We start from the raw sequence: 13,354 nt of genomic DNA, 5'->3' as shown, positions 1-13,354 counted from the left end.
GTGTGTGTGTGTGTGTGTGTGTGTGTGTGTGTGTGTGTGTGTGTGTGCAAATAAGGAACTGTTGCACAACAACAAATTCACTAATCCAGCTGTAGTTTGGGGGCCTCAGGTAAAAACTGGGAACAAAACACTAATCTTCCTGGTATTTGTTTGGAAGGTAGAGATAATATATTTTTACAAGTTTACATAAAAAAAAGGATTTGGATTTACTAATCTCAGTGTATAGAGAACCAAATGATTTTGAGTAAATGTAGAGAAAATTTTAGGATAGGTATTTATTGATACTTACATTTTTGAACATTTGTTCATTTATAGAAACTTACAAAATAATTACAAACATCAAAATTTACATTACAAGACAGTAGACTTAGATGAACTGTAAAAATTCAGAATCATAGACAAAAGCAGCAGTAAAACGGACTTTGCTGTGTTTGTAAAACGTGGATATTTACACCATAATGAGTTTATTTAGAAGTGTTTTCACCTGGACAAATTAAAAGCTGCCTCTCAGTGGTCACTGTGTTAATCCTCAGCTGGCAGTGGGGAATCCAACAGGGCATGTATAGCAAGTTCTTCTGCCAAGTACTACGAATCACTTTGAGTACTCACATGATCCTTGGTCTCTACAGCAGATTACTCTAGAGTTAGACCAAGCTCTTAATTGGCTGCTTAACCCAATTTGTCGAGGCTGTAGGGATCAAATAAATGGTTGGTGACAGGATAACAAGGTGGTCTTTTAGAAGCTGGTGCAGTCTGCTTATCATGCATCAACAAAATGGGTTTTAATTTGCACAAGTTTTTGTAATTTATAGACCCCTCACTGTCATTTCTGGCATTCTTTTTACAAATGCATTATGTTTAAGGTAATTGTAAAATAACATATTTACAGAATGCATTGCTATGCTGTCAAACTACCATCTGATTATACTATTGTGCATAATCTGAACTAAAAAAAATGTTCCCTGTGTTTTAGCCGTCTATAAGGCCCGACGTTGGGTTAACGAGTCCTAGTTCTGCAGCATCGGGGAAATCCTCGGCTCCGTTCTATTCCTTCAACGCAGCCAATCCCAGAAGACGTTCTCTACAAGATCCTCCACCAGTTGGTCAGTGCTGTCCTAATCTCTGTAAGAAAAGAGCTCTAAAAAGCCCCATATAAGGACAAAAAGTAGCTTATACAATAATACTTTAAGTTGCTGCAGTGTTACCGAAGTAGGTCAGGTTTCATTATACCAAGTGGTAAATGCTCAGTTTAAGACTCTAACTTTTAAGAAATATTGGTTTATTGTTATTTAGTATCTGAGGTGAGTAAACAATAAAATATTTATTGATACACAGTGTTTTAGAGTGAATTTATGGCAGTGTGCAAAAGTCTTCAGCCATCCCAGTCAGGCAGAAACGTTTCAGTCAGTGATCTCCCCATAAAAAGCCTATTTTAAAATAAATAAACTGTGTAGAAGATTGTATTTTTGCACCAACAAGGTTGTTTCTTTTAGTTATTTATCATGAACTTAACTTTATTTAATGTATGGGGTAACTGCAGCATGATTCATTTTCTAATGTCATCAACTTTAGCTACAATCTTATTCCTAAGAACATGACTTTCAGATATTTTTCATCTTCTGTAGATACTTTCAGACTTGACACTTGTCCTCCACTTGTCCAGTTTTCTCCTTTTTTAAGGACAAACTGCACATCATATTAAAATATGCCACATTTATGGCTAATAATTACATTTCATGCTTGTCAACGACTGCTTGTTTTTTTTGGCGATACTACGTAAGAAATTGGAACAAATTGTGTCTTTGCAACACATCGCTCACTAAAAATACAGCCTAAAGAATGTCAAGTCAAACACAGTCTAAAGTTAATACAGGTTTGTCTTTTTAAAAAATGTTTTAATGCTTGAATGATTCACAGATGAGCTTTATCACTTTAAAACCTTTTTGAAAATAACAGCAAAGTTCTTGTACGTAGAATATAAAGAAATAAGAAATAGTTATAATGTGCACTGTATATTTAAACATGTTACTCCTCATATTTTGCTCAATCACCAAATTAATTTTGTTTGTGGGTTCTGCCTTGCCCTACGGCTGCTTCTTGTTATTTATTTATTTATTTATTTATTTATTTATTTATTTATTTATTTATTTATTTTGCTTTTGAATGAATAGACATGCTTTCATCTCTTCACAGATCCACTACAAACAAAAAAAGTTCGCAAGGTCCCCCCTGGCCTGCCTTCATCTGTGAGTGGAAGATCATCTACCTTTCACATAAATAGATTTCACAGTGAGCTTACCCAAACAAACACACACACTTTTCTCCTCACTTCTGTGCACACAGAACACAGTCTTGACACACACACGCTCCAGTTCTTGGATGGAAAAAATCAGTTGTTTTTGTGTGATCTGTTCGGCAGTGACACCGCTGGGTTCTGTTGGTTTACAAAGCTGTGATGTTGGTTGTTTACATTGTTGTTGTTTAATGTTAGCAGGTAAAGGTCTCGGTGGGGTACGTCTTTTTGTGTTTTTACTGTTTTGTGTGAACGTGCGACTCTCTGTGTGTGTGTGTGTGTGTGTGTGTGTGTGTGTGTGTGTGTGTGTGTGTGTGTGTGTGTGTGTGTGTGTGTGTGTGTGTGTGTGTGTGTGNGTGTGTGTGTGTGTGTGTGTGTGTGTGTGTGTGTGTGGACCTTGGGGTGATTGATTTTCCGGGCTGCCCTGTCACAGGCTAGCCTCCTCTCAGGCTCTCCTGGGAGAAAGAGAAGCTGTCAGAGCGGATCCCCGGCTCTGCTCTTTTGATGTTTAATTAGTCATTACGTGGCTGAACAGGAGGACAGACAGAGATTAATAGCACTGAAGATCTGAAATTTCTATTGGTAATGATCCCGGTGGAGCAGAAACCATTAGGATGCAGAGAAGTGTGGAGCTCAGCTTGTATTCGCAGAGACAGGGGGTGTTTGAGTTCATTAATATGCATAAATCAGTAAGTCAGATGTTCGTCGTTAAAACCCCGGTGGATTGGTAAAGTTTTTTTTTAAACATTGCCTTTAATTTCTAGAACTGGCAGAAGACAATTTTGTTTCTATTTTTTTAATAAGAAGCAACTGGTTCACCAAAATCTTCTTTTTTCCCCCTGAACAATGACAGCCTTTTTCTTTTTTTTTTGCGGGGTGGGTGAGGGAGTCTGAGACCGGATTTGCTTTTCAGGGCTTTGATAATCGTCTACGTCTACTGCTGTAACTCTGAAATTAAATATGGAAGAAAGAGAACAAAAAATAAAAAAGGGTGGCGTGTGTTTTGTTTCTGGATTTGTATTTGAAAAGAAGTTTGCCGGAGCGTGAGGGGAGAGGCGCAGTCCCCGGCTGAGGCAGGAACGTGAGCTGCCTTCTTCTTAACTAAGTGATATATTTGAGGTCTTGTCAGGCGGAGGGAGGGAGGTAAAGAATGGCTGCCTCACGGGTTACATCTCTTTGTTGTGTAAATGGACGCTGGGCTTTTATTTGTCAGTACTTAACACATGGGCGCAGGTGCGGTTCTGTGACTCATAAGAGTACAATCAAGCGGTACAATACTGGATGGGGTTGGGGGGGGGACCAGTGACGGAGCACGGGATAAAATACAGCTTCTTCTTGTCACTCTGCACTGCTCAGAAGATAAAGCCCAGAGCTTGGAGGAATTATCCCTGTTAGACTTTGATCCCATTTGGAAGAATAAAAACTGTTGAATAACTGCCTATAGGTGCCTTTATAACCTGCAGCCAGACAGAGAAAACTTAAATCTGCTCCTGATAGGTGGCATAAGTGGGAAAGTGTTTAGGAAGGAGGCGACCTAGCAGCTCCTCGGTGAGACATTTTTCAGTATTACAGCCACAGGAAGTAAAGGTGAGGCATTTGAGCAGAAACTGTGTGCCTGAGGTTAGTTATCAGACATAATCTGTGTTTGTATTGCCGGCAGCGATATATAAAGCAGCGAAGGTGATGTTGAAGAAGTGTCGAGGGGAAGGCGCACCTGGAGCCTGATCTGCTGTGCCAGAGGCAGCTGTGTAAGGAGCCTGCAGCGTACCTGTAAAGCATGAATGCAGCTGCAGATGCCGCTGAAAAGCTTTTGCTTGTGTAAGCAAACTGGAGGGCCCCACCAGAGACCTGAATACCTGCATGATTAAAAAAAATAGATCAACACAGAGCTTCTATCATTATGTCTACTGCTGGGAATATTCTTATTTATTTATTTATTTTTATTCTCAAATCCCCCCCTTTTTAACTCCAGCTTGTATTCTCACTTCCCGGTCTAAAAATAAAATTTTGTAGTTTTAAATCAGATGTGCAATGCAAGTTGCAGAACCAAGCATGATGTGTGTGTGTGTGTGTACACGACATGATGGAGCTGAATCAAAATATTTACAGGAGCACATCCTCTGTGCATTTAGGTTTTGACACTGCTCTGCACCAGGATGTGAAGACTATCTAAACAGGCCAGCTGGTGATTGCAAACATTTAAATGTTTGTAGGTTGTTTTTTATTTTTTTTACTCTATATACAGACATCCCCCTTCCTAAGCCACACACATACTTTCCTCTGTGGTTTGATGGTAATGCGCTCACAAACTTTGAACTCTCTGGTGGTTGTAATTGTGTGAAGTTTCTGCTTATACAAGATTTTTATTTATTAGAAAATTCTTGCCTAAATCGTCGATTATATGGATCGAACTGCTTTGTGCAACAGATATGCATTCACGTGGTGCTGAAACGTTCTTATTACAGTAGAAAACTTGGCCTTAATTGGCTCCGTGCATTATTTGACTGTATAAACTGAGCACTGAGTTAGGACAGCATGTTGTCGTTGAACAGACAGGCTGCTACGCTGAAGGATGCTGATGGGCAGCTGCGTGGGCACCTGTCTGACAGCAGGACTGAAGAAGCAGAGAGAGGGTTTTGTAGCTTGTGGGGGAGAAAAGTTGCATCTTGTAGGATATTTATGGGAATCTGCAAGGGCACGATCTGTATGTGTGTGTCTGCATGTCAGTTTGTTTGTGTAAATAGTGCTTCTCTTTCTTTTTTTTCCTTCCCTCCCCTGTTGTCAGAGACATAGCGGCTTGATGTGACACTTCCTCCCTGGCTTTGGTGACAGTGTAGCTGCAGGATGAGAAAAAGAAAGTGGTGGGCTGAGATTCATTTGCCCTCCGGGACATTTGCAAGCGAGAACCTCGAGTGTGGATGACAAAAAAGATTGACATTTGCTTTTGACAGATCACTCAGACACCCTTGTTTCAGAGAGATTTGTACTGTGCGAGCTGTAAGAAAGGAAATCTGCTCAAGGCTCTGAATCCTAAGACCTAGAAATGTTCCTCGCAGTGCTGTCTAGTTCATGACATTCAAACAAGCTGTCTGTCTTTACCCTCTCAAAAACAGGAGATAATAATAATGCAGTACTCCAACAGTAATCTAATATTCCTGTTTTGAAAGAGCAGGTCTTTATTTTTGTTTCTCCGTTTGAAGCACAGCGTGGTTGGACAGAAGGGCTTGTTGGGGGGATCTTAGATCTAGTTCACCAGAAAAGCTCTATGTAAATATCCAGAAACACCCGAGGCCCTTTTAAGTCTTGAGCTAAATTAGATTCCCAGTAGAATAAAGCTGCACTTTTTCTTCCCCCTTTTGGTCTGATGCAACCACTGATGTGGCACCAGGAAAGATAAACACTATAAATAAAAGACATACAAAAACAAATTTACCACATATCCGGCCATCTTGACTTATTTTTGAATTGTTCTTTTTTTTGTATTACTGATAGTAAATTGTCTCCAGATCTGAAAGTAATCTAGATAATCCGATTTCTTTTAAACTTTATATTTATCAGAACTTTATTTTCTTATTTAATTTCTAACAACATTAATGTTTGTATGAAAGCTAAAGTATGATATAAAAAGAAACAGAGCAGAATGTATGCTCTTACAAACAAACTGATTTATTTATTCAGATATTTCACATGTTACAGATGTTTTGTTGTTTGTTTTAACAGATGATGAATTCGTCCCCCTCGTGTTTCTGGCAGTATTTTAAGCTCTGACCTGACTGTTATTAGTAAGCTCCCCAGAGATGGCCTCATCAGATGGCTGATTAGATAGACACCCTTCATTTGACGGGGCGATGCTAAACAGTGGCAGCCACCTCTGGGACCCCGGCCTCTGCGTTTATCTTTGTTTGGGTTGTTTGAAATTTACTGCGTACATTACAGGCTTCAGATAACAGAGCAGACAAACAAGCCAGAGACCCGACCTTTTTCATCTGCGAGGAAAACAAGGAGTTAAAGGGACAAAGAGAATGAAAATAATGCACACATTAAAGTCATTACTCCCATTCTGGCCTGTTGTAAATTATTCATGTAGGCCTTGCGTGAGTGTACAGCATTAATACAAACCCTGATTTAGTTTTTCTGGCAGACCAAGGAGCGCAGCCTGTCAACAATCACCAAGGTATAGTGTTTGTTGTTTAGARATGTCCAAGCCTTGCTGGTGTGAACTGGAAAGTATGTAGAAAGTTGCTCACGCTGTCCTGAACTACAGTTGTAAGTCAAAAGTAATGAGTGAAATTCAGACATGGAATAAATTAGTGTGTTGTTGTTAGAAATAAATATGCAGATCATTATTTTTTTATTTTTTTAGTACACTGTAGTTGCAATAGTTTTGTCATTAAATTGTGAGCTGCTTTTAAATTTACTTTAAAACAAACCTGTGAAATGTTGCATGTCAAAAACTATACATCAAACTTTTAACTGGATCAGAGTCAATAAACTAGACCAGGAAACAGCAACTTATATGATGGAAGGGCCCTATTTTTTGTTGACACTACCACATGGTCACATAACGCTGCACACTTAGTCAAATGTAATAAAACTGCCATTTTAAAAATGTTTAATAAATATGAATACAAAACGTTTGAAGCAAACCAAAAGTAAACACTTTACTTTATCAATCTGAAGTGTAATGGCATACAAGGCCTTGAGTGTAGACTCCTGCGTGGTTCTGAATCTGGTAAAATGTCGCTGTTGTTTATGTACTTGCAACTTCAGTAAACTTCTCATATTTACATTTCTGCAACGTGTTGTAGTGACGACTTCTGTTCAAATTGTAGCAAACAGTGTCTCTACCCCACCAAAAACAAAACCAAACAACAAAAAGTACGGTATATGTATTTTTGTTCTTTAAAAAAGCACTCAAAGCAGCTCCTACATTCTGAAAACTGCTAGAGCTTAAAAATAAATAAATAATAAATACAAACTTTTGCCTCATTGGCAGGCCAGAAAAAAGTCACCTATGGGCTGAATGCAGCCCATGGGCAGCCAATTGCCCATCCCTGAACTAGACTGTGTACTACTGTAAACAGGTGGAAGCATAGGATTTGTTTTGGTAAAAAAATCAGTTGCTTTTGATGTTTTTATTTCCCTCTTTGACTGAGTTCATAGTTTCATTTCTACTCTACTGAATTTGCAAAAACTCCGAGGCATAAATTTTGTCATATTTACCCGTCCACAAGTGTGCGCTGTATGACTCAGGAGATGAGTGTGTGCATTCCAGATTTTGATAATCGTGTGTGCCGTGTGCCCTGACAGTAAGAATAAACCTTTCTATTCAAAAAGTGGTGCCGAACACACAGCTGATAAAAAGAAAAAAATTGAGTCAAACTACAAGCAGTGAAAGAAAAAAACAACACAATTTCTTATTTTGAAAGAATACTGTGAGAAGATTTACAGCTTACATCTGGATAATTTATCATTAAGAAACCACAAAACTAACCCTACACTGCATTGAATTCCTGGTGAGGAATCACTCGAATGTCTTCTTGTCTTTTCCATAGACATTTAACAATTCAGTGCATTATTGCTGCTTATTTGGCTAAAATGAAAAACTGTGAGCCCTAAAAACCTCTTTAAAAAAGCCAATAAATGGCCTCAATCAAAGTGACATGAAAAACTGCTGGTGGAAACCCAAATATAGACACACACTCACCAACCTAGCACATTTATCTGACTGTGGAAAGAACATGAAGACCCCACAAAAAATTCCAACCAACAAGCAGGTTTCAGATCAATCTAAATTTGAATTTTACAAACTACAGCATTACTCTGCCCTTTTAAATCTACAAAAAACAAAAATAAGTTGCTAAAACTCCTGCAGTATTATAAAAGAATCCCCACTGTCGCATGTCTTAMAATTTATTCTCTTTTGCACATTTTTGTGTCCTGCCTTTTTCTTTTTAACTTCCCAGGCTCATCTGTTGTCTGTWTACAGTGTGACACAGCATATAAATAACACAGCAGAGTACTGTAAAAATGTCTGCGAAGATCCACTTCAAAGTTTTGCAGCATGTGCTTGTAGGTACAGAACACAGCTCACACGAGCCTGTCGTGAGTGCTGAGACCCTGGACAAATAGGCTTGTGGCCATGCTTTCTCCATCTGCGGTAGGAGCCATAAATATGATTCTTTTTTTCAAAAAAAAAAAAAGAGAGTTGTGATTAATTCAACAAAAAGAAGCATATTTATTTTCACATGAAAATGTTCCTGTGTTCTTGGGTTGTTTTTTGAATCAAGTCTGGCTTTTGTTTCCTCTGTCAGAGATGCCACGTTTTTCCTGGACATGCCTGAAGAAAATAATTTCTCCCTCCCTTTTTTTAATAAATAATCTTTCAAAGAATTACACCCTCACTTGATGATTGCTGAAACCTTCCCTCATTTTTCTGTTTCACTTACTCATAAATTTTTATTACTCTTATGATCTAGTCTTTCAGATCCATTTCACATAAATCTCTGCTGTCAGACTTGCAGAACACATTCCTCTTTAATAAGCTGTGTTTAGCCTGATTGGTGATGTGGACGTAGTTTCACATCACAATTACAGCAAACTGTATTGGGATGAATTTAGTCTGAAACAAGGAAATAAACACATCTACAGAGTGAAGTGTTATAGTTTTAAATCTTTATTTGAAGAAATTTGGCATGGGCACTGTTAGACCTGTTGCAACAAGCAATAAATCAATTAATCACACAAAAAAATTAAAATAAGGTCGATGATTTTCATTTGCTTTCTTGTTTGTTTTCTTTGTGTCTTCCTCTTTTCTACTCCTTATCTTGGGGAGGAGTGAACTCTTACATCAGAGTGATGTAATGTAATAAAATGGTCTCCAAACAATATTATCATTTGTCGCAATAATTTCAGAGACAATTTATCGTCCAGCAAAATGTTTTAACGTGATGGGCCTAGTYACACAAAATGTATTTTAAATGAATACAATGATGAATACTATATTATATAGTGTAAACAGTTGTTTCCTTTGAGATTTTTAATATTTATCTAAATCTAGTTAAGGTAAAGTTAATTGTGCTGAAATAATAATACTCTTTTTTGTTAAAGGGGCAATATCATGTAAAATCAACTTTTTCGAGTTTTATATCATGTTATAATGTTATACTCTCATAAAAAACATGCCCAAAGCCTTGCTTTGACTCATTAACGCATGTTTGAGAAATCCTGCAGCATTTTTAGGAAGCAATGCTGAGGAGCAAAACGACAGGTGGGGACCAGAAACGCCTCTGCGACGTGTGTTTAAGCCGAGCTTCCTCATGGAGGAGCACCCCCACCCCACCCACACACACTCACAAACCCTGCCCATGACTCCTGCAGGCTCTCGGGTGAAACTGAAACTGAAACTGTCTGCTGAGCTCCTTACTTCTCACTCAGTGAAGCTCTTTTCASATTAAAAATACCTTTGAGGAAATGTATTTTCAGATGCCAAGTAAACTGCATTATAGCAGCCCTCCCCTCGCAAGCGCAACCCCCACCCCCCACAATGAAATGGGCGAGACAGAAGCGGAAGGTGGTTCTTAAAGAGACAGAGGCCAATTTCAAGGCGTTTAGAAGAGGAAGTGATGAGAAGATAAGTTTATTTTCTATTTAAACATAAAAACAGCATTTTAATAACAGSTAAAGGTGACATAGATGCTTTATTATGGTATARTATTTAAATATATGCCTGAGAAACACATAATATTGCCCCTTTAAAAACCTAATCGGTRGTGTTTTAAATTAGAAATGTTTGAATATTTAGGGGTGTTTCTGCAGTAGATGGGAGTCATTCAGCTCTTGTTGATTAGATCAGGACACTAAAATTTGATGTACTGCTTTTACAACACTCATTGAGTCTTTTTACTGATGCAAACTGCTCAGTATTTTGTTGTATTTATTAGAATTTGTTTTTTTTACTAGCTCTGTCATATGTTGGCAAGTGTTGCCAAAATGTAACCGTGTAGCTTTACTACGCTACAGATAAATAAAATTTGAACCTGAGTGCAAAACAGGTTTGTTTATTCACTTGATATACCCAGGTAAACTCACAAATTAACAGTTAAAATAGGTCCATCGTGATAAAGCCGGTGTTGGGTGGGTGAGGGTCTCAATCCCTCATGCATCCCCCCGCTCTGAGTCAGCCCTCCCTAATTAGAAGCAGAGCTGCTTACAGGAAACAATCTTCCTGTCTGATGACATCACTGCCAAATCCATTCATGAGATGAGGGTGACCTCAGTTTGTGGATTTGCTGTTTTGTTTGTATTTTTTTCCACAAACAAATCTCAAGAAACGCACCTTGATGCCTCGTGTCGTTAGAGTGCAGTGGGAACAGGTGGATGTAGTTGAGCTTTCACCTTACCGTTTAATAACACTTTTTTCCACTGGCAATTAAAAATCATGAAGGTTGATTTATAAAGTTTATTCAAATAAAATCATTGGCTCTGCGTCTCCTGCAGAGTCAGTCGTAAAAATAAATTGTTAGCTGTGTTCTAAATCAGCAGGCACTCGTGTGTGTGCTCAATTTCCTAAAATTAATGCCTCTTTTTTTCCCCCTCCGCTTTTATGTGTTTTCTGCACAACACTGAGCCCCGTGTCTGGACTTGTTTTAGACCCCTTCAAACGCTTCTATCACAACCATTTTCCTTAAAGCATCAACTTGAAACAGCGCCAGATAGAAAACGGTAACAACATGCAGAGCCAGTGTTTTGGATGAGTTTAAAAGAGATTCGGAGAAGAAAGGAGGGGGATAAATAATAACAGTGCTAAAAGGAAAAGCATAATAAGGGTCTAGTTTTTTCTTTTTCTTTTTTTTTTTTCTTAGGGAAGTGGAGACTTTCATCTTTCTATAACAGTAATGTTCTCAATGAGTCTTCAGGCCTGTGTTTAGTCCAGCGAGCTTTGAGTGGTGCACATGAAAGGCTCCAGTCAGACTGGGCTCTCGCTGGATTATGGTATCTATCCTCTCTTTGCTTCCCCTCTCCCTTGCTCCCCCCCCTCCTACCTTATAAAGGTAATGGGGAACTGTGTGGCTTGCGGTGACAGTAAACCATGGTAAAATGGCTGTCAGTGTTTTGTCCCCCCCCCCCATCTGAGGCCCCCAGGGTTTAGGAAATGGAGCATTATTTTCCTGTTCGACGTCACAAGCCAACCCCTTTGCAGCTGTTGCATGTTTTAAAACTCAGACATCTCAGCTGAACGCCCCGCTCAGATAACACCAAAAWCTCTGACATTTATCACACCAGCTTTCGCTTTGTCCCACTGAAAACTCGTATTTAGTTTGCGAGCCATGCGTTGAAACAAGAGAAAAATAATCAGTTGCCAATTTGTTGTGTTTCAATGAAAGAAAATAATGTCTCACTGCCTGTAAACTAATTTCATCATTACAAAAAAAAGATTAGGCACTCAGGATTAAAATGTTGAGCTGAGAACAGGCTGGATGCACCTTTTTAAGCACTCATTTGATCGCCACACATATTAATGAAATCCTGCTTAGAGTGCCATTATTTTAGTTCCAGTTTGTTGGGGTTCCCCTGCAGAAAAGCTGCATTTTTAATGCCTGGAATTAAACATTTTCTCTCCTTCTCTCTCTCTCTCTAAATCCGCTCACACATTTGTTTTCCGTCCCACCCACTTCCCTTTATCTTCTCTCTACCCACCTCCCCCTCGCATCCCTCCCTCCCTTCCCCCCATCCTCTTCCTCTCGGCCTCAGCATTTAGAGGCTTAAGAGAAGGGATGTACCACATGAGCCACTCCCTTCGTGCAGCCTCCCCTTCCCACCGTGGGGAATGGTACAATCCTGCTTTGCATAAGTTTCCTCTGAGTGGGTCTTGTGTGGAGGCCAGTACTGAAAGAGTTATTAGTCCCTTTTGAACGGTTTGGATGTATGTCTAGAGAGAAAAGCTATTGTGTCACTGTTCTCTACCTTTATCACCTAAACTGTTAAAGCGATAATGTATTGCGCCTACCCTGTCCCTGGAATGGGCAGTAACTCTTTAATGTATTACTACAACGGGAAATCGGTGAGTAGACTCTTTGGGAATGTAAGTGTGTGTGTCTGAGATGGAGAGGAGCTAAAAGAAGTGTGCGTATGTGCACGTGAGYGTTTGCCTTTGTCAGTATCCTTCTGCTCCCCTCAAGCACCGTAAGTTTTCTGCTTTATTTATCTTAGATTATTCCTCTGTGTCTGTGTGTGGATACATGTTCATGACTCGTCCTGATTTTCCATGACATCAGTAACACTATGATCAGGATCTGGCAGTTTGAGTGTGTTAAAATTACTTTGAACTTATTTAAGCCTAACTCTGCATTGCATTGTTGCTCGGAATGAGTGAATAAGTTTTCGAGGCTGCACCTGAAAAACATTTTTTGCTGCTTTGAATCAGAGTAAAACAGAATGGCAGAGTGTTTTCTCGCAGTCTTGAATTTATTTTTACTGGCTGGTTCCTTTAGCTTCGAGACTGGGCTGAAATAATAACAAGTGGGAGTCTGGGAATGATTAAGGGAAAGAGGCTGCCTGTTGAGGTTAGACTTTCCTGTTTGCAGATTGAGCTCCAAGCACCAGTGTTGCTGTTATTCCATCTGTTTTTAATCACTTTGGCATTCTTGTCGCCACAGGGAGCCTAATGTGATTTCTGAACTTCGCTGTAATAACCTCTTTGATTTTGGTTGCTCTGAAATAGTTTATTTTGGGTTGTTGTAGTGCTTCTTTTTGTCAATGCATGCATAACTGTGTGGAAAAATAAGTGGGATTTTGCTTTATTTCATGTTGAAGGAGCTGAATTTTTGTTGAATGAACTTGTTTGGGTAAATATTATTTTTGCTTGTGTTGCTGAAAGATTATAGAAGGTGTTTTTTATGTTTAAGCAATTCAGTTAGCTGGTACATCTCACAGATCCTGTCTAACAATGATTGGATGAGCCACAGTAATCCTTAAGTAATGATACAGTCATAAGTAAATTACAAAGGCACCTGTCATTTCCTGTGATTTCTTATATATAAATGCCACATGTGCTTATAT

The 13,354-nt window shown here is 38.9% G+C and overlaps 1 protein-coding gene across 7 annotated transcripts in view; it reads left to right on the top strand.

Moving 5' to 3' along the window:
• tcf12 (transcription factor 12) overlaps positions 1-13,354 on the top strand; it is a 75,446-nt gene that overhangs the window by 39,172 nt on the left and 22,920 nt on the right. For 5 of the 7 annotated variants that reach the window (XM_014027672.1, XM_014027686.1, XM_014027658.1 and 2 more), the window contains exons 7-8: positions 974-1,103; positions 2,194-2,246. In XM_014027672.1, the coding sequence (XP_013883126.1) occupies positions 974-1,103; positions 2,194-2,246 (183 nt within the window). Of the gene's footprint in view, positions 1-973; positions 1,104-2,193; positions 2,247-12,147; positions 12,357-13,354 lie in introns of those variants that run through there. The other 2 variants (XM_014027693.1, XM_014027698.1) reach the window with 2 other exon arrangements.

Source organism: Austrofundulus limnaeus, unplaced genomic scaffold (genome assembly GCF_001266775.1).
Source record: "Austrofundulus limnaeus strain Quisiro unplaced genomic scaffold, Austrofundulus_limnaeus-1.0 Scaffold5, whole genome shotgun sequence".
In the NCBI taxonomy this organism is placed as follows: domain Eukaryota; kingdom Metazoa; phylum Chordata; class Actinopteri; order Cyprinodontiformes; family Rivulidae; genus Austrofundulus; species Austrofundulus limnaeus.
Note: the sequence above shows the minus strand (reverse complement) of the source record. Positions and strands in the feature narration are given on the sequence as shown.